This window comes from Pseudochaenichthys georgianus, chromosome 1, assembly GCF_902827115.2.
Source record: "Pseudochaenichthys georgianus chromosome 1, fPseGeo1.2, whole genome shotgun sequence".
Lineage (NCBI taxonomy): Eukaryota > Metazoa > Chordata > Actinopteri > Perciformes > Channichthyidae > Pseudochaenichthys > Pseudochaenichthys georgianus.
The window spans coordinates 49,879,322-49,899,964 of NC_047503.1; the positions used below are offsets into that span (position 1 = coordinate 49,879,322).

Genomic DNA, 20,643 nt, shown 5'->3' on the forward strand with positions numbered 1-20,643 from the left:
ATTAATCCATAAATTCCTGCAGCAGACATACAGACAGCTGTAGCTCACAGGAGGAGACCCACTCAAACTGACGTGGATGTTTCAAATGTCAACGACAGACGCGGACAGTTCTCATTCGCAGGTTTCTTCGATTACGTTTATATTAACCAATCAGGAGTGTTGTGGACTCATTCCAAACATGCCTGACTTGTCTGCCGTGTTTTGGCTGAATTCTATTTCAATTGCCGTAGCTCTGGCTGTCGGCCAGAATCCGAAAACCATGCATTATACTGTAAAACTAAGGCTTATTAGTGTGTATTGACCAATGGGAGAGAAAAAAACAGCAACATAAATAAAACAAGGATAACTGTGACTTGTTGAGTAAATAACAGTGTGTGTTTTAAACCTTGGTCCTCCCTGCAGAAATGTCTCCACTTTCTATCATTTTAATTTTTTTTAATGATATTGTCAACTGTAGATATTTACAATATAGTAAGTTAGGAATTTAATGAGAACATATTTATTTACTTTTGTTTCAACATTGGATATTTTGTGTTTGTGGTGGATTCAATCGAATATTAAGAAAATTATGTATGTAAAAAGGTTTTAATTACATTTTACGTTTTTTTTATTTGACGCTTTTTTTTACAGTTTTATGATTACCTTAAAATTACAAAGAACATCTTAAAGTCTTATAATAGTAATACACTTTTATATTACGAGTTACATATTTAATTACAGATAATATCTGCCATTTTACAGGATTTTGCAAGTTATTTAAAAAAACATGATAATTACTATAAACATTTACTTCCTGTAAAATTACGATCTTTTTTTACAGTGTATAATAGACTGCAAAACAGAGTAGAGTACTGCAGACTCCAATGAGTTGTTTTTAACAGACTCACACTAACAATAGATATAGTTATATTATATATTATATTGTCACTTAGCTTTAATCTCCAGTTGTAACAGATAATTAGTTACATAACAAAAGTGATCAATGTATACATACAGATGCAGTCACATAAATTCTGGAGCATTTACATCAGATTACAAGGACAGTGACATTCATTCAGTTTAGAGTTCCATTCCAATATGTTGTATGGTTGTATATGGTTATGTATAGGTTACATAATTTAATTGGGCACATAATCCAGTATACAGTTGTAAAGATTTCAAAGGGACCCATACAGCTTTTGCAAAGCAGCTCAGTTCCACAAAATGATGTAGATTACTATGATTTTCTCTATTCCAATTTAAAGACGAGTTGTATAGAATTCTATATAATTCTATAGAATGTAGTATAGGTTGCATCAGAGAGAAAATGTCATGCATGTTTTCTTTGAATGCTATAGATTTCTACACATTTCTATAGATTTCTACAGATATGTCATGAGTCGGTTCTGTCCTATAGAATTCTTTAGATTGTTATAGTTTTAATTATAGAAGTTTATAGAAAAGTACACATTTATAGTATTCTACAGAATGATCTAGAGATTTCTATAGAATTTAGTATAGGTTGCATCAGAGAGAAAATGTCATGCATGTTTTCTTTGAATGCTATAGATTTCTACACATTTCTATAGATTTCTACAGATATGTCATGAGTCCGTTCTGTCCTATAGAATTCTTTAGATTGTTATAGTTTTAATTATAGAAGTTTATAGAAAAGTACACATTTATAGTATTCTACAGAATGATCTAGAGATTTCTATAGTATTCTACAGAATGATCTAGAGATTTCTATAGTATTCTATAGAATTCTTTAGCATGGCTTACAAATACGACAATATTCTATAACATGCTATAGATTTCTACAATATTCTATAGGATTCTATAGGATGTTATAGATTTTTTTGCTACGGGTCTGCACGAAATCGGAAACCCGGTTTTTGAGAGGACTGTTTCACATCATGGAGGAATGTGTCCGCTACATGAGTGCTTTGGCTCGGATACAATTGTTGCCTGGAGACCCCCAATCGCGGTTCTCACCAAACTTTAAGTTTTTGAACTGGCTTCTGGAGGAATGCAAGGGGAGTTGGATGGGACCCTACCTGCATTATGATGCACTATTTTCGGAAACATTTGGCCCGGTTTTATGGTTCTCCCAAAAGTTAAGAGTTTTTCCTGACTCTGGAGGAATGTAAGGAGAGTTGACAGGGGACTCTTGCGTGCTTTTTTCATTTTCAGCCCTTTTCCATGGATGAATTTAAACTTATTTGTTTTACATTTTGGTCAATTTGACCCAGTTCTGGTACCGCATTGCCTGGAGGATAGGACCGAGAGATGACAGACTCTCTGGCCGCCTCACAAGTCACTATTGTCGGACACTTTCGTTGCTTTACCCCGGTTCTATCACTCTTTCTTCCTTTGACCATAAAACGTGTTTCCTGCAGGGGTACTGCCTGGTTCCGGGGCACCCCAAACCCTCTCATGGTCGGGGCACCATGAATTGATGCATCGGACCCAATGTTGCCATCACCAGCCCCGCGTTGGTGCGGAGGTGGGACCATTTAACCCGGTGGTAACCCAAGTCCTCCCTTGGTCCGTGTACCAGGCATTGAAGCATCGGACCCATTTTTGCAATCACCGGTTACGCCAACGCATATAAACGGAGAAACATAAAATAATTTAAATACAATTCACTGTGTCTGTTTCAGTAAGGATGTCGTCCGAATGCCCGGTGTGCAGACTCTTCTATCTGGCTTTGAACAAGCACCTTAAGCACAAACATTCAGTGCAGAACTTGGAGGAAAGAGGCATCATTCTTAAAATGGCCAGTGGCAGAATAAATGTTCGGACCAAACCCTGTCCCATCACAGGGTGTTCGTATGCTGGGAAGAAACTGGACCGTCATGTGACTCATGGCCACCCTGAGTTCTCCCGAGATGAGGCACATCAGGTCCTGGCAAGGCTGAAGCATAGTGTGGCCCTGCAGTTGCTCCATGACCTCAGAGAGACTAATCCCATCATTGGAATGGCTACATCATTGGATATAGACAATGAGGAGGAATACCCGGTGCACCCTCCACCCTTCTCCCCACATACTGAGTGTGACGAAGAGGACTGCAGGCAGTTGATGCTGGACAATGTGGCATTGAGGGCTCAGAAGGATGCCCTCATTGATGAGGTGAAGACCCTGCGCTCCAGGCTGAAAAAGGGGCTAAAACCCAGGCAGCAGAGTGCCACTGCTGCTGTGCTTGAGGAAGAGGAAGAAAGTATACAATTTAAGGGCCTGGCAATCTCAAGTACCTCCGGCATAAACACAGCAGCCTCCGGTAATGAGACCCCTCTCAAGACCCCGGTCAAGACTCTCATGCGCTCCCCAGCAGCCTCCGGTAGTGAGACCCCTGTATGCCAGAAGACCCGTGCGTCCGTCTACAATAAGCTGAAAGCTAATCTGGCTAAGGACTGGCCCTCTCCTCACTGATCCACTGGGAGGGGACGGGGGAATACCATGCGTGAAATCACGTTGCCTTAAAGCAGGGGTGCCCAACCTTTTTTGAACCGAGAGCTACTTTTAAAGTTGCCAGTCTGCCGAGATCTACCAGTCCAAATAGAGAGGCGTAGCCATTACTGACAGCCTACTACCAGGTAAATACACACTACTTGTATAAAACTGACCTTTAATACTCCATAAAATACTGCAGATCCTTTATTTTACCTCTTTCTAATCTACACACATACAAGTATTTAACTGAAGTTACACAGCAGTGTTGTTGATACAGAGTTGGAGTTTATTCACACGTCACATACTACAGTGGGTAATGTTTAAGAAACATTGAACAGTGCTGCCACATATGACACAGGAAAAAAAGAAAAGACTCTGAACCCTTTCTTTGCCATTATATAAAAAAGTGTTGCTACAAAAGTATAAATGAGGCTTACTAATAAGACAACTCATATCTGAAGCTACACAGGAATCTGCTGCCAAAGTGCAATAAAAAAGACAAAATTAATAGAATCAAACCCTTTTTTTGTTGCATTTTAGTCGAGTATAAAAATAAATGCCTTTTAAAATAGGATGCAAGCAACACTAGTTTCTTAACCTGAATTGATAATAGACTATAATCAATTTAAGTTTGCATTCTTATACCATTTTGTACAATAATTATAATGAATAAGTTCACACAAATTAAAACTTACAGCTGATTAATAATGGTATCTAACTTGAGTTTTTATTATATCAAAAACCTGTTGAAATGCTTCTGTTATTTTTACTGTGCACCAAAAAGCGCGTCGGCAGCCTCCAAGAAAGCTTCTTTCACAACTTTGCCGTCTTTGAAAGACTTCATGTGTTTCGCAAGAACGTGACTGACACGATAAGATGCTATGGTAGCAGCCTTGCTCTTGTTGTTGGGCCTGGTGAAAATGGACTGCTGTGCATTTAGCTGTCCTCTCAGGCCCCTCCCCTTTTGGAGCGTAGGGCAGAGGGAATTCCGTCTCGTAGCGTTTGTGCACTGTTTTGAAATGCCGCTCCTAAATTACCCTTCTTCGATAAAGCCACGCTCGCATTGCAGATGAGACAGATGGACTTTGAATTGGAATAGATACAAAAATTATCATCCTCCCACTCGGAGTGAAAATTATATATTTTGGGCTTTTTTGCTTCTGCCATAATTGCGGTCTTATTTGTGTGCAGACTGTCACTCCTGTTGACACCGAGAACGTCAGCGAAATAGTGCCCACTGTCCACCAGCCACGCCCCCACACATGGGGTCACGCCGGCCAATCACAAAGCTTTGGTGCGTTCAAGTGCATTATTCTGGCACGGGAAGATTATGTTATAGGACATTAACGATAAAACAGAATATTGTTGTTTTATTTTTAGACCCATCTCGCGATCGACTGGGAATCTCGCTGCGATCGACCGGTCGATCGCGATCGACTGGTTGGGCACCCCTGCCTTAAAGCATGGAGACGTACATTCAGACGTACAGGGATCATTGTGAGGGTGTTGCACCGACAGTAAAACAGAAATAAAATTGTCTGTCCAAGGTCAGCCGGATAAAGAACTTCCTCGTATTCATGGCCCATGGTGTTAACCGGCTGTCAGATTGGCTGTTCCTAAAATACATGAAGAGGGTCCGTGGCTGGAGCGAATATATTGTAAAGTCGGGCCGGGCAGTCACAACATCGCTGTTGTTCCTGAAGAATGTGAACCATTTCCCGAAGTACTTGTTTGAGTCAAAGCTCCGGGGGTGCAGGCTCACCCAGTCTGGACCAGGCCAGGCTCCAGGATGAAATGACTGAGGGGGCTGTTAAAAAATCAGAGGGGGCAACTTTTTTTTCACAACTGTCACGGCCTGGCTCTTGGCCAAAAACGGGAAACGGACGCGATGTAAGGAAATATATTTATTATTACCATTAAACTAAACCGAGCTACCACAATGGGATGTGTTAATCAGTAAGATCAGTAGTGTATGTGTGTGGGTGTGTGAAAATGGTGTGGTCGTGCAAAGTGTTGAATGCCAAACTAAGGTGAAGGGAAACAAAATCATAAGTCAGGTATGCTCTCCAAAACAAATCCTCCAACAGAGAGAGCAAGCAAGTCTCTGGCTCGGGCCTTTCACTCCTCATGGCCGTACCGACAGCCAGGTGCCCTCAATCAGTGCTGAACGTTAAAGGGACATACACACACACACACACATCAGTTATCAGTTGCACATTTCCAATTACAGAAGCTGGTTTGTGTGAAGGCGTTGTCTGCATTAGCACTACACCCTATGTTAAACTTTCTACATGGAAAGCAAAATGCAGCATCAGCCACAACTGAATATTCCAGCCACTTTCTTACATTAAACCTATTCTTGGTAAAGGTGCGTTTTGGCCATTAATTATTCGGACAGGGTAGGACTGCAGGATAACCTGGGTTGGTCCCTCTGTCCCAAGATCGTCAGGCGCAGTGGCATTAAAAGGTGGAGCTGGAGGTGACTGTTGACCCATTCCAGTGCTTATTGTGGAACAAGATGCTCTGGCCGCCGCCGGGACATCTTCTCTGGCTGGTGGAGTTAACTCGCTCTGAACTAAATCCCTCTCTGGAAGCTCGGCCTCCACAATATCTTTGCTCCTGCCAGAACTACCAGCCTTCTTGTTGGACAACCGGATATCCATCCTGACCTAAACGTGTCTTCTCTTTCTTCCTTTCCTTCTCACTGCTCTATAATCTCTTTGCTTCTTTATACCGGATGTACCCCCATTCTGTTCTTATCCTCTGATCTTTAATTACAGATAGTACATTATTAGATGGCTGCACTTTGGTTAATATACTAACTTTGATTTCCTCAATTCATAAATTGACAGGCTCTGTAATTATGCCATAACCTTTTCTCCTCTATCCCTTAACTCGTCTTCCTATACAGATTGACATACTTAATTACTATCTACTCTAGTCATGTCAGGATTAAAGAAAATGAATCATTAATCATCATTAAATGGTTGATTTTTTATTTTCAGAATTGAATGTTCAAACCATGGCCTAAAACCTGGCATTTCATAATAAAGTGACTAATATATAAACCAAATGTAATATTGGATAAAATACTACACCAAATGGACAGACACAGATTAAAAGCAAAGCCCCCTGGTTTGTCTCTAGAGTCTAACTGCCATGAGAAAAATCGGTACCACTTTACAATAAGACTACCCTTATAAAGGGTTTACGAATAGTTTGTAATTCATTTATTAATTAAGTTGTGAAAACTTTATAAATCATTAGTACGCTTTTATAAGATTTGAGATAAACAGGGCCGGTTGCTTGCCAAATAGTGAGCCCACATTTATCTGTACTGCTAAGCCTTATTAGAAATGTTAGTAACTCATTAATAATGGGAATGTGTTTTACACTTTACAATAAGGCTCCCTTTTGGCAGTTATAAATGTTAGTAACTCATAAATAAATGGTCATAAAGAGATGTCAAGAAACATCAAGATGGAAGGGGTCTAAGGACAGAGGGTGTCGTATTGTCATACTGATATTCTGTACAAACTGTGAAGTCCACTGAGACAAATGTAACATTTGTGATATTGGGCTATAAATACACATTCATTGATTGATTGATTGATTGATTGATTGATTGATTGATTGATTGATTGATTGATTGATTGATTGATTGATTGATTGAAGGGGGGAATAAACTCACTGAACAACAGATACCAAGGATGCTGGCTGATGAAGAAGACGAAGTAAGCTAGCCAATATAAGGCTTAGTCATCTTGCCAAATAGTGAGCCTGTGTTGACGTATGAAAATTGTTAGAACTGGTTTATAAATGGTTCTTAATGATTAATAAAGTGTTTACAACTTAATTAATAACCTCATTATTTATGAAATCTTTATAAGGGTAGTCTTATTGTAAAGTGGTACCGAAAAATCGAATCAATGTTCCACAATCCGTCACTAGATGTCACTCATTGTACCAATACGGTTTATATCATATACAACATATTATTATTATCATTATTATTATTATTATTATAGTAAAATCTAATCTAAACTAATGTAATATTCAATCCCACACTTGACGATTGAGAACATAAATTCGTAATTGACCTCGTTTAAAGCTTTGTTGTTGCACTATGTCAATATTTATAATATATTTCGCGGGCAGGTAGCCTACATTGAATTACAAGTAGAAGAAGAAGAAGTAGAGGTAGAAGAAAAAGTAGTAGAAGAAGAAATACGCTAACGCCACAAACAGGCTCAACTCTGCTCTGTTTTTACCATAGACTTGTTTTTACTGACATCATGTCACATTTTATTTCACCTTGCTTTATGTTTTTTAATGCACATTCCGGAGTTTCAACCGGGTACCGGCCACCGAAGTCTGTGGACTGTGTTTACAGCTAAACACACACGCTAACTACAAGCTCACTTGGGGTTGAGACTTTTTTACACGTTGCTTGACTGCCTGCCCACATATCTGATCCAAACATAGTAATGTATATTGGGGGAAATAATTATTTAAAGTTATTTAATAATTGTGACATTTATCGTACTTTTTGATGGATGAATGATGCTCAAAGTGAGGGGGCAAAGAATACAACTGAGGGGGCAATGCCCCCTTTTGCCCCCTCGTGGCGCCGGGTCCAGACTCTGGACCCACATCATCAGAAAGGTGACAGCCAACATGAACGACTTGAAAAAGTCTGTCACTGTCCACCAGTTTAAGGTGAAGAGGAACAAGCTAGATAGTCTGCCGAGCCAGGCGGAGCTTCTCATGGCGGCCGCTGAGAAGCGCATCCCTGATCTCCTTGACCTGATGGCTTGCAACCCAACCTCAATCACCCAGTACCTGATATACGGCTATCTAACCCTCCATTGGAGCCTCCTGTATGGCCACCGTCCGGGTGTGTACGCAAACATGACCAACACTGAGGTCTTGGAGGTGGACAGAAGGGGCCCTGCTGAGGGCTATATCATCCATGTGCAGGATCACAAGACTGCAAAGACATTTGGCGAAGCACAGCTGGTGCTTACAGTGAATGAGTTTAGCTGGGTCATGCGGTGGATGGGGATAAAAGAGGGCTTGTCGGGTCCTCAGAATGAATTCTTCCTTTTCAACGGGGAAGCATGCCTGCTTGGGCTGATGCTGGGCTAGAAACAGCCGTCACCTTCACAATCCTGCGCACTGCCCTGGCTGACATTATCAAGCAGCACCAAGATCCAGAAAGCAGGTCGATTCTCGCCAGGTTTATGTTATTATAATGGGTGATTTTAACATTAACTGGGAGGATACATCGGCCAGAAGGAATCTAAAACAGATAACTGATCATTTTGACCTTGTGCAACTGATCAGTGGACCTACAAGAATACCAAATTCAACCAGCACTCAAATTGACTTAATATTTAGTAACAGACCAGAGATCATTTTTAAATCCTTTAACATGTTAACTGGTCTTTCTGACCACAATATGACTTTAGTCGCCAGGAAATTAACCAAAAGTGTTTTCGCCCTTCTGTCAGGAAATATGAATCTTGTGGAATCCCCAAAAACAAATATGAGACCTTTACAAATGCTATTGAACAGATTAAATGGAAAGATATTTTGCCTGGAATAGACCATGAAGAAGACAGTCAAATGTTCTCAAAAACGTTAGAGAGGACTATTAAAAACTTTAAATGCAAAATCAAGCATATAAATAACAAACACACTGTCCCTTGCTAAATGAGGATATTTTCAGACTGATGAAAGAACGTGATCTAGTCTTAAAAACTGCAAATTAAAAACTAAATTAAGCCATGACAGAAGTCAATTTACTATGCTTAGGAATAAAGTTTTAAAGAAAGTAAGGAAAGCTAAGGCAGATTTCTTTTTAACTATAATAGACAAGGCAGGAGGTAATTCAAAACTGATCTGGGACCAGTTAAAAACATTAACTGGTCATCAACATAGGGAAAGAAAACAGTTTGAACTTAAAGTAAATGGGAAGCTTATAAACACTCCAGGCGATGTAGCTGAAGTTTAACCCTAACCCTTTTTCTGACCCATGTGCATCACCCTGGATCTCTGCCTATGTGCCTGTGAAATGCCTGTGAAATGCTGCTCTCTCCCTCTGTTCACATCACTTTTACCCAGCTTTCACACACTTATTGCTGGGTAATTAAACCAGTTTAATGCACTTTTTAACACTGACATACCCAGGATTCAAGCTTCTTTCCTGGGTTACATAGTGCTGTGAAGCAGTCTGTCCTCTGGGTGGGAGAGCGAGGTGCTGGAAGGAGCTCTCTGTCTGGGTCACAGCCTGCTGCTGCTGCTGGTCTCTCCCTCCCTGTATTCACAGCACTTTTACCCAGCTTTCACACACTAATTCCTGGGTAAGAAAGCCCTGTACATCTCCCTGGATGAAATGGCCATATCCTCCCTAAATTCACATCAATCTTACCCAGCTCTCACACACTAATTCCTGGGTAAGAAGGCCACCCTGGACGGGTCGTCAAATGTGGATGAAATGGACAGATTCCTGTACATTTCATGCACTTTTAATGGGAGTCGTCAAGTGTGGATGAAATGGCCATATCCTCCCTAAATTCACAGCAATCTTACCCAGCTTTCACACACTAATTCCTGGGTAATAAAGCCATGTGCACACTGTATTCACAGTAATCTTACCCAGCTTTCACACACTCATTCCTGGGTAAGAAAGCCATGTGCATCACCCTGGATCTCTGCCTGTGTGCCTGTGAGTGTGGGACCCTGCTTACAGCAGTGACTCTGCTGTACATTTCACGAGTCAAATATGGATGAAATGTATACATTTCATGTACATTTCATGAGTCAAATATGGATGAAATGTATACATTTCATGTACATTTCACGAGTCAAATGTGGATGAAATGGACAGGTGTCAAGCTTCTTTCCTGGGTTACATAGTGCTGTGAAGCAGCCTGTCCTCTGGGTGGGAGAGCGAGGTGCTGGAAGGAGCTCTCTGTCTGGGTCACAGCCTGCTGCTGGTCTCTCCCCCCCTGTATTCACATAACTTTTACCCAGCTTTCACACACTTACTGCTGGGTAAGAAAGCCATGTGCATGACCCTGGATCTCTGCCTGTGTGAGTGTGGGACCCTGCTTACAGTCCGTCGTTTGGGGCTCTGTCACTTTGGGTAACCGCACCACTGTCAGACGTCTCCTGAGAATGGACGTCCATTCTCTCTAAATAGGGTTGGGGTTAGACTTCCTGCCTGACAGCAGGTCTCAGGACTGTAGTTCCTAGTCTCTCCCTGACAAAAGGTCTGAGTCTAGGGACTCTAGTCTCCACTCGTCTCCAATGTAAAGTCTTGGGAACATAGTCTTTCCTTGACAATTGTTCTCCTGCCCCATCTACCTGCCCAAAGGTTTTAGGACCCTTCACGACAAAGGGTCTACAGACTCTCCTCCCCCTGAAAAGTCTCAGGACTCTAGGTCCTGCACCACAGGAAGTCTCGGGCTATAATCTCTACCGGACACTGGTCGGTGATCTTTCATCAGGACCCCCTTCAAATCAAAAGATACCCGAACTCTCTAAACAACACAAAGTCTAGAGCCTTTTTAAAATGAAAAAAGTGATGTGGACGTTTTCTACCTGATGGAATTCATCAGGACTCTTTACCTGATGTAGGGTTTCAGGACGCGGGCGGTGTACGGACTCTTGATGCTCAGGTCCGAACTGCCTTCTGCTCCCGTCAGACGATGGCAGAAGGACACCGGGGTCTGCTGAAGGCCTCTTCTGCTGGAGAGGTTGGTCTGCACACAGACACATGTATAGTCTACAAGGGTTGACAAGGAAATGACACTGAATAAGACCAGGATGAAGGTTGGAGGTACCTGGAAGCGATCAAGGATCCGCGACTCCTGGCTGTTGGTGCAGTATTTCCCCAGGAGTCCCCCTCGCATCAGGGTCCCCGTGGTGCCGTAGATTCCCCCCACCAGGCTGAGGGTGTTGCTGACCGCCCGGTCGACGTCCATCAGGGGGAGCCCTCGCTGCCTCTTGGCCTGGCGCACCAGCAGCTTCCTGTGGAGGCGCTTGGCCTGCGGAGTGACGGCTAACGCAAGCGGGCAGGAGGCCAGCCGGCGGAGCAGCATCCTCTCCTCGCACAGACTGAGGGGGGAGAAGCAGGGGGTCTGGGGTACTTCGTCTGCTTTCTCAGGGTGATTTATCCTCCTCCTCTCGGGGCCTCCGGCACCAACACAGCCCCCGGCAGAGAGCAACGGCCCCTCCCTGCGTCCCACCGGCCCTTCAAACTCTTCGTCGTGTCCTTCGTCGTCTTCGCTCTCGGCTTCACGTTTGATGTGAGGCGCTGCCGGACGGAGCTTCTTCTGGGCGACGAGGCTGGCGCGAGGAGGAGGGAGGTACTCCATCCCCGGGTCGATCATCCCCTCCGTGTCCATCTCCTCATCGTCTGCAGAGGACAACTTTAATGTTTACTACATGTTCAAAGGTTGAAGGTCAACTCTGTGAGAAACTCCATGAACCAGCAGAAGGAACAACACGGTGGGGCTGCCCGACAACATCACCTCTGACCCAAACACGTCCTGAACAGTGAATGTAAATATCATATCGGAGATACAGGGTCCCAGGATTTAATAAAGTCAGACTGAAGCTCTCCTTTGTGCACCAGGCAATCCTCAACCACAGAGTTTAATCCCAGATCTGATCGGGTCTTGAACATGTCACATGATTTTATGTTAAACTGTTTCCTTGTAATCGTGTAACCTTGTATCGCGTCTTAATATCTGTCCTTGTTGATGTTGCACACGGAGCTGCTGAGATGCAGGAAACATTTCAGACTTGATCTGAAGACAAAGTGCTATTGTATCATGAACTACTCACAACAGACCTGGAGGATCTGAACTCACCGTGGAACAGGGCCTGCGGGGGCATGGCGTCGGGGATCAGGTCGGCCTCCGACAGCAGGCTAGGAGTCGCTGAGTGCGAGGCCGGCGTCCCCGGGGTGGAGAAATCTGGGGAGGGTGAGGGCGAGGGGCTGGTGAGGGGGGTCCGGTCCGACGAGCTGAGGGAGGAGAAGTCAATCACCTCTCCTTTCTCAAGGACCAGGTCCGGTCGGCGCCCGGCGTTCCCCCCCCGGCCTCCGCCCAGTTTGACGGGCGTGGAGGAGGCGCTGCGGTCGGTGTACCCCCCCCCTCCGCCCGACGCCTCCTTCTGAGCCCGCCGTATGTCTTTGGCCTCCTGCGTCCGGCAGCGCTTCTCCTTCAGCTGGATGGCGTTCTCCACCGGGTTCCTGGCCCCTCGCTTCCTCAGACCCTCCACCGTGATGATGGGTTCCATGACGGGCTTCGAGGCTGCAGGTCAGACAGCTCAGAGTCAGTTACAGACTTTAAAACACCTGATGTGTTCGGGGAAATCTGACAAATGTACTGCTTTCATCAATCTTAATGTTGGGGAAATAGTGAATGTCCTCTTCCAATCTGAGAGTAACATGCTAACAAAGCTATCCCAACCCAGAAGAGCACCAGGACTGTTTGAGGCAGATGATAGCTATGTGATGAACATGATGACTCAGCCTCTATGGAGAGAGACTTCAAGCATGCTCATTTCTGACGTGGAGCTGATCTGAAGTAAACATTGAGTACTGCTTTCTGTTCCTCCATCTTGTGACTGCGTGACTCCCTCTCTGGATATCAGCATGTGAAGGACACTGCTCAGGAACTAGCTGATGCTCTGTATGTCAGGCATGAAAACGGGTCAGGGGTGAAAAAGGTGAGAAGGATATTATCCCTCTAGGGGGGTCCGGGGGCATGCTCCCCCGGAAGAACATTTTGAATATTCCATATTTCAAAGCATCAATCTGATGCATTTTGAGATGCATGTTTTTGCCAACCTGGAGAGAGCTGGAGAAACTTAACTTCAGCCATGAGTCAAAAATATTATGACCTCCTTACTAAGTATTATCAGGGATGCAAACTCATCAGGTATGGAAAAGGTGACAAGGACCCGAGCCCCCCGACCCCACGGAATATCGGCTTTAAAATGAGGAATACAGGATGTCAGCAGTCAGAACAACTAAAGCAGCGTTAATAATAACAGAAACGCTAAAGAGTCACATCTCATAGAAATATATAAAAGCATTTATTTTAATTGTGTAGCAGTCAGTTTATCATTTTGGCAGCACTGTTGAGCATTTTGAAATCTATTGTCATGCCTCTGTGCAAGGCTGAGTCTTTCTATCTCTATGGCATCTGGTGTAAAGTAACTAAATTCATAAACTCAAGTACTATACTTGGGTACAATTTTGAGATACTTGTACTTTATTTAAGTATTTCAATGTTTTGCTACTTTGTTCTTCTTCTCCTCTACAGTTCAGAGGTACATGGTGTACTTCTACTCCACTACATGTATTAATACCTTTAGTTACTTCTCAGATGTGGATGAATGATGTGAAATCTAATCAAGTGTTGAATCAGACTTTAGTTCCACCTGGAGTAAATCCACCAGCTACCCTGCAGTCTACAAAGTACTTCAGACTAGCTGCACCTCCACCAGCTACCCTGCAGTCTACAAAGTACTTCAGACTAGCTGCACCTTCACCAGCTACCCTGCAGTCTACAAAGTACTTCAGACTAGCTGCACCTTCACCAGCTACCCTGCAGTCTACAAAGTACTTCAGACTAGCTGCACCTTCACCAGCTACCCTGCAGTCTACAAAGTACTTCAGACTAGCTGCACCTCCACCAGCTACCCTGCAGTCTACAAAGTACTTCAGACTAGCTGCACCTCCACCAGCTACCCTGCAGTCTACAAAGTACTTCAGACTAGCTGCACCTTCACCAGCTTTGAGAACACTTTCATGATCAATCATTATAAAACATATCATATATATTATTCTGAAATGGACCAATCAAACAACGAATACTTTCACTGTCTTTCACTATATTTAGATGAGAATACTTTCTACTTTCACTTGAGGGACATTTTGAATGCAGTACTTTTACTAACAGAGTATTCCTACACTCTGGTACTTCTACTTTTACTCAAGTACAAGACCTGAGTACTTCTACTTTTACTCTAGTACAAGATCTGAGTACTTCTACTTTTACTCAAGTACAAGATATATACTTATACCACCTCTGTCTATAGCCTATGAACAAAAACCTATTAGAAAACGAAGGCTAAAGCTAACGTTAGCAGATAGTGAGAATGTATGCTAGCTAGCTAGCTCAACGATAATATTGCAACAGAAAAACTTTTCAGTTCACATCACGCTCTGCGCTCCGACAGGGAGCTCTGCTCTGAACACCTGAGCGGCCCGTTCTAACAGCTGTTCCCCAGCGGCCAGTCTGTGCCACAGTGACTCCGGACCGCACGGTTAATATGAACGAGCGCACCCGTAGCTAATGTGGCTGCTGAAGCTCGACCCTCATCGCGGAGCAGCAGAGCCGACAGGAAGACTCGAGCACACGGCTCGCGCTGCATTATCATATATAAAGAACACCATGCGTGTCATGATGGCACATAGCAGCTCGCGGCCGCAGATTACTCCGGTTCCCAGACCCCCCCCCCCCTCCCATACCCCACAAATATTTGTATTGCAGATCTACATGAATCACACAAACGACCTATTTTGGATTCAAAACGGCGAATTTCGCCGAAAGGTGAGTGATTCTCACGCCTGGGTGATGACTCCTTCCCTCTGGAGAGGATCACAGACACATGGATCCTGAGGTTGAAGCTCAAGCCGGGGACCAGGGAGATTTTCTAACACATTTGGGTTTCACATTTGATTGAATCGAGGCCTCGTGAGTCCAGAACCCTGTTTTAAGTAGACAGTACAGAGACTATCTGTCCGGTCTAGAGTCCGGAGACCTGTTATCGTATCGAGGCCGTAGAATTGTTTGATTTGTGCAAAGTATTTTCCCTAAACACAACATTGGCTTTTATTGTTTCAGGATGGCATTACCTCTTCTCTCTGGGCCAAAGAGGTTTGCTCGATGATAGTATAATCCAAGGTTACATGAAAAGTGTTAGTCAGGGTTTAACTGGAACCCTGGTTCAGTGCAGATGGACCATACCTTTGGCCTTGGTGGTGGATTTTTCAGTGTCTGGCCTCAGAGTTGGTGGTCTGTTCTGGACCAGCTTCCACCAGCCGGGCTCTCCGAACTCCTGTGCTCCGGACCGGAAGAAGGTGGGACTGCCGACCGACAGGCATCCGGCCACCGTGCTCCACCAGGTCGAGGTCTTCTTCCTGCAGAGAAACAACAAAGTTAGCTGTTAGCCGTTAGCATCCGGCCACCGTGCTCCACCAGGTCGAGGTCTTCTTCCTGCAGAGAAACAACAAAGTTAGCTGTTAGCCGTTAGCATCCGGACACCGTGCTCCACCAGGTCGAGGTCTTCTTCCTGCAGAGAAACAACAAAGTTAGCTGTTAGCCGTTAGCATCCGGACACCGTGCTCCACCAGGTCGAGGTCTTCTTCCTGCAGAGAAACAACAAAGTTAGCTGTTAGCCATTAGCATCCGGACACCGTGCTCCACCAGGTCGAGGTCTTCTTCCTGCAGAGAAACAACAAAGTTAGCTGTTAGCCGTTAGCATCCGGCCACCGTGCTCCACCAGGTCGAGGTCTTCTTCCTGCAGAGAAACAACAAAGTTAGCTGTTAGCCGTTAGCATCCGGACACCGTGCTCCACCAGGTCGAGGTCTTCTTCCTGCAGAGAAACAACAAAGTTAGCTGTTAGCCGTTAGCATCCGGACACCGTGCTCCACCAGGTCGAGGTCTTCTTCCTGCAGAGAGTAAATAGGAATCTCAGTGACCTTGTTCCCAACAGGAAGTTCCAGTGTCGTCCGATGAAGGCGCAGATGTCCTCTTTCCACCTGAAGTATCCCTGCCGGCCGGTTCCTTCCAGAGACAGGTTGTACATCGCCAGCATCACCACCTGAAGCAGAAAACACTTTCTAAACATCTTGAAAACCAGGTTCCTGAAGTCATGCAAAGTTAATTACCTCATGGAGGATATTGCAAACTTCAACAATAACTGTAGAATATGTTATAGTGTGGAGTATGATAGAATAATTGCACAGCCTGAGCATATTCTCTATTTCACGGTTTAGGAGGGATTAGCTGCTGATCCAGGGTCAGTGTTTTGACTTGAAGTGTGTCCACAGAGACGATGTTACCTGCTGCCAGGTGAGCCTCATCCTCTCGAAGCTCTCCTTCCCGTCCTCAGAACAGTCGCTGCAGACGAACTTAAAGAAGTTATCTCCCTTCAGGTAGCTGGGCTGCTCCGCCCTCAGCTGGGCTGCTCAAGAGACATGAATTAACGTCATTAAAAAGGTCTCCTATCATGCAAAATGCACTTTTCTGATGTCTCTACATCACTGTGTGTCCCCGGTGTCCCCCCGGTGTGTCAGGAGACTCACTAAGTGATGTCTTCTCTACATCACCGTGTGTCCCCGGTGTGTCCCCGTGTGTCCCCGGTGTGTCAGGAGACTCACTAAGTGATGTCTTCTCTACATCACCGTGTGTCCCCGGTGTGTCAGGAGACTCACTAAGTGATGTCTTCTCTACATCACCGTGTGTCCCCGGTGTGTCCCCGTGTGTCCCCGGTGTGTCAGGAGACTCTCAAAGTGTCAGAAACAAACCCCTCTCTCTTCTCCTCCGTACCCACGTCTCTAAAAACGGGGAACAATGGAGCTGATCCAGATTTGCTGCTTCATGACCACATTACTAAAATGTGGGCGGGCTTTAAACCCACGAGCCAATCAGAAGCGTTGCTGTCAGAAACAATGAGACGTGTTCTGGAAGGAATATGGTCTGTGTTTACATTAGCATGCTAACACTCAGAGCTAACCTGTACTGGAGAGAGTGAGAAGTAGCAGGAAATCAAAAGGAAGTCACCTTGTGGTGAACCTGAGTTTGAGCTCCATCCTGTTTCAGAGAGAATCCTTGATGTGGTTTGGAACATGATGTGGAGTTTCATCACGGCAGCATTTAGCTGAGTTTCTCCTGATGAGATCTACTCTCTCTCTGAAGCTACTGACCCAGAGTCAGCTCTTTAGGACCAGCTGGAGGAGAGAGGGGGGGGGGGGGCTACAAGGATCTGTTTGGGGTTTGGAGCAGGACACTTCAGAGACATGTCCTTAGTAACAGCTGGAAGAGAGAGGGGGGGGGGCTACAAGGACCAGTTTGGGGTTTGGAGCAGGACACTTCAGAGACATGTCCTTAGTAACAGCTGGAAGAGAGAGGGGGGGGGCTACAAGGACCTGTTTGGGGTTTGAAGCAGGACACTTCAGAGACATGTCCTTAGTAACAGCTGGAAGAGAGAGGGGGGGGGCTACAAGGACCAGTTTGGGGTTTGGAGCAGGACACTTCAGAGACATGTCCTTAGTAACAGCTGGAAGAGAGGGGGGGGGGCTACAAGGACCTGTTTGGGGTTTGGAGCAGGACACTTCAGAGACATGTCCTTAGTAACAGCTGGAAGAGAGGGGGGGGGGGCTACAAGGACCTGTTTGGGGTTTGGAAGCAGGACACTTCAGAGACATGTCCTTAGTAACAGCTGGAAGAGAGGGGGGGGGGCTACAAGGACCTGTTTGGGGTTTGGAGCAGGACACTTCAGAGACATGTCCTTAGTAACAGCTGGAAGAGAGGGGGGGGGGCTACAAGGACCTGTTTGGGGTTTGGAGCAGGACACTTCAGAGACATGTCCTTAGTAACAGCTGGAAGAGAGGGGGGGGCTACAAGGACCTGTTTGGGGTTTGAAGCAGGACACTTCAGAGACATGTCCTTAGTAACAGCTGGAAGAGAGGGGGGGGGCTACAAGGACCTGTTTGGGGTTTGGAGCAGGACACTTCAGAGACATGTCCTTAGTAACAGCTGGAAGAGAGAGGGGGGGGCTACAAGGACCTGATTGGGGTTTGAAGCAGGACACTTCAGAGACATGTCCTTAGTAACAGCTGGAAGAGAGTGGGGGGCTACAAGGATCTGTTTGGGGTTTGGAGCAGGACACTTCAGAAACATGTCCTTAGTAACAGCTGGAAGAGAGGGGGGGGGGCTACAAGGACCTGTTTGGGGTTTGAAGCAGGACACTTCAGAGACATGTCCTTAGTAACAGCTGGAAGAGAGTGGGGGGCTACAAGGATCTGTTTGGGGTTTGGAGCAGGACACTTCAGAGACATGTCCTTAGTAACAGCTGGAAGAGAGTGGGGGGGGGGCTACAAGGACCTGTTTGGGGTTTGGAGCAGGACACTTCAGAGACATGTCCTTAGTAACAGCTGGAAGAGAGGGGGGGGCTACAAGGATCTGTTTGGGGTTTGGAGCAGGACACTTCAGAGACATGTCCTTAGTAACAGCTGGAAGAGAGGGGGGGGGCTACAAGGACCTGTTTGGGGTTTGGAGCAGGACACTTCAGAGACATGTCCTTAGTAACAGCTGGAAGAGAGGGGGGGGGCTACAAGGATCTGTTTGGGGTTTGGAGCAGGACACTTTAGAGACATGTCCTTAGTAACAGCTGGAAGAGAGGGGGGGGGCTACAAGGACACTTCAGAGACATGTCCTTAGTAACAGCTGGAAGAGAGGGGAGGGGCTACAAGGACCTGTTTGGGGTTTGGAGCAGGACACTTCAGAGACATGTCCTTAGTAACAGCTGGAAGAGAGGGGGGGGCTACAAGGATCTGTTTGGGGTTTGGAGCAGGACACTTTAGAGACATGTCCTTAGTAACAGCTGGAAGAGAGGGGGGGGCTACAAGGACACTTCAGAGACATGTCCTTAGTAACAGCTGGAAGAGGGGGGGGGCTACAAGGATCTGTTTGGGGTTTGGAGCAGGACACTTCAGAGACATGTCCTTAGTAACAGCTGGAAGAGGGGGGGGGGGCTACAAGGACCTGATTGGGGTTTGGAGCAGGACACTTCAGAGTCATGTCCTTAGTAACAGCTGGGAGAGAGGGGGGGGGCTACAAGGATCTGTTTGGGGTTTGGAGCAGGACACTTCAGAGACATGTCCTTAGTAACAGCTGGAAGAGAGGGGGGGGGCTACAAGGATCTGTTTGGGGTTTGGAGCAGGACACTTCAGAGACATGTCCTTAGTAACAGCTGGAAGAGAGGGGGGGCTACAAGGACACTTCAGAGACATGTCCTTAGTAACAGCTGGAAGAGAGGGGGGGGGCTACAAGGATCTGTTTGGGGTTTGGAGCAGGACACTTCAGAGACATGTCCTTAGTAACAGCTGGGAGAGGGGGGGGGGGCTACAAGGATCTGTTTGGGGTTTGGAGCAGGACACTTCAGAGACATGTCCTTAGTAACAGCTGGAAGAGAGGGGGGGGCTACAAGGACACTTCAGAGACATGTCCTTAGTAACAGCTGGAAGAGAGGGGGGGGCTACAAGGATCTGTGTGGGGTTTGGAGCAGGACACTTCAGAGACATGTCCTTAGTAACAGCTGGAAGAGAGAGGGGGGGCTACAAGGACCTGTTTGGGGTTTGGAGCAGGACACTTCAGAGACATGTCCTTAGTAACAGCTGGAAGAGAGAGGGGGGGCTACAAGGACCTGTTTGGGGTTTGGAGCAGGACACTTCAGAGTCATGTCCTTAGTAACCGCTGGAAGAGAGAGGGGGGCTACAAGGACCTGTTTGGGGTTTGGAGCAGGACACTTCAGAGTCATGTCCTTATATCTGAGACCTGTAATATCTGCCTAACACAGTATAATAGGGGCCCTTTAAACAAAACGTGTCAATAAGAGCCCCCCACCACTCGCCCATCAGTGATATTACTGAACTGTCCATCTCCTCACCTGCAGGGATCCACTTGTGGCAGCGGTCGCAGTGGAAGCTCGTCTCCTCGCAGCCCCCCCCCTCCTCCAGCTCGCTGGTTAACGAGTCTCCGCTCTGGTCATGTGACAGGTCAACAGATCCCTGGTCCTCCGACTCCACGATCAGCAGCGTCTCCCCCTCCACCTCCCCCTCCTCCAGACCCTCGTCCTCCCCCCCGCCCAGCGGCTCGCTGCTGCTGTCCATCACACCTGAGCAGGTAAACAGGAAGTCAGACGGTTAGTGTGGGGCTGACAGGTAGAATAGGAAGTCCACCAAAAGTGAAGAAGTCCATTTAGCCTTTGCCATTCAATTCAATTCGAAACCTTTATTGATCCAGGTGAAATCCCATTGAGATCAATGGTCTCTTGTTCAAGGGAGACCTGCAGCAGTAGGTTCCACAAGAAGACATGAAAACATAAACAACAGAACAAC

General features: G+C 45.8%; 1 protein-coding gene across 1 annotated transcript; it reads right to left on the reverse strand.

Annotated features, from left to right (window-relative positions):
* Positions 1 to 11,038: 11,038 nt before the first annotated feature.
* On the reverse strand, positions 11,039 to 20,420 carry kat14 (lysine acetyltransferase 14). Its single transcript, XM_034089993.2, has 7 exons — positions 20,193 to 20,420; positions 16,585 to 16,706; positions 16,222 to 16,343; positions 15,487 to 15,659; positions 12,316 to 12,759; positions 11,284 to 11,858; positions 11,039 to 11,202 (listed from the first exon to the last, which is right to left on the reverse strand). Exons 1-7 carry the CDS (start codon positions 20,413 to 20,415, stop codon positions 11,065 to 11,067), a joined length of 1,797 nt encoding a protein of 598 aa, XP_033945884.1. The 5' UTR covers positions 20,416 to 20,420; the 3' UTR covers positions 11,039 to 11,064.
* Positions 20,421 to 20,643: the final 223 nt, after the last annotated feature.

Bases quoted from the DNA above. Each gene is read 5' to 3' on its own strand.
- kat14 (XM_034089993.2), bottom strand. From the start codon at position 20,415: ATGGACAGCAGCAGCGAGCCGCTGGGCGGGGGGGAGGACGAGGGTCTG. The intron at 12,760-15,486 runs GTATGGTCCATC...TCTGACCTGCAG, and splicing joins ATCCACCACCAAGGCCAAAG to CCTCGAAGCCCGTCATGGAA. The intron at 11,859-12,315 runs GTGAGTTCAGAT...TGTCCTCTGCAG, and splicing joins CCCGCAGGCCCTGTTCCACG to ACGATGAGGAGATGGACACG.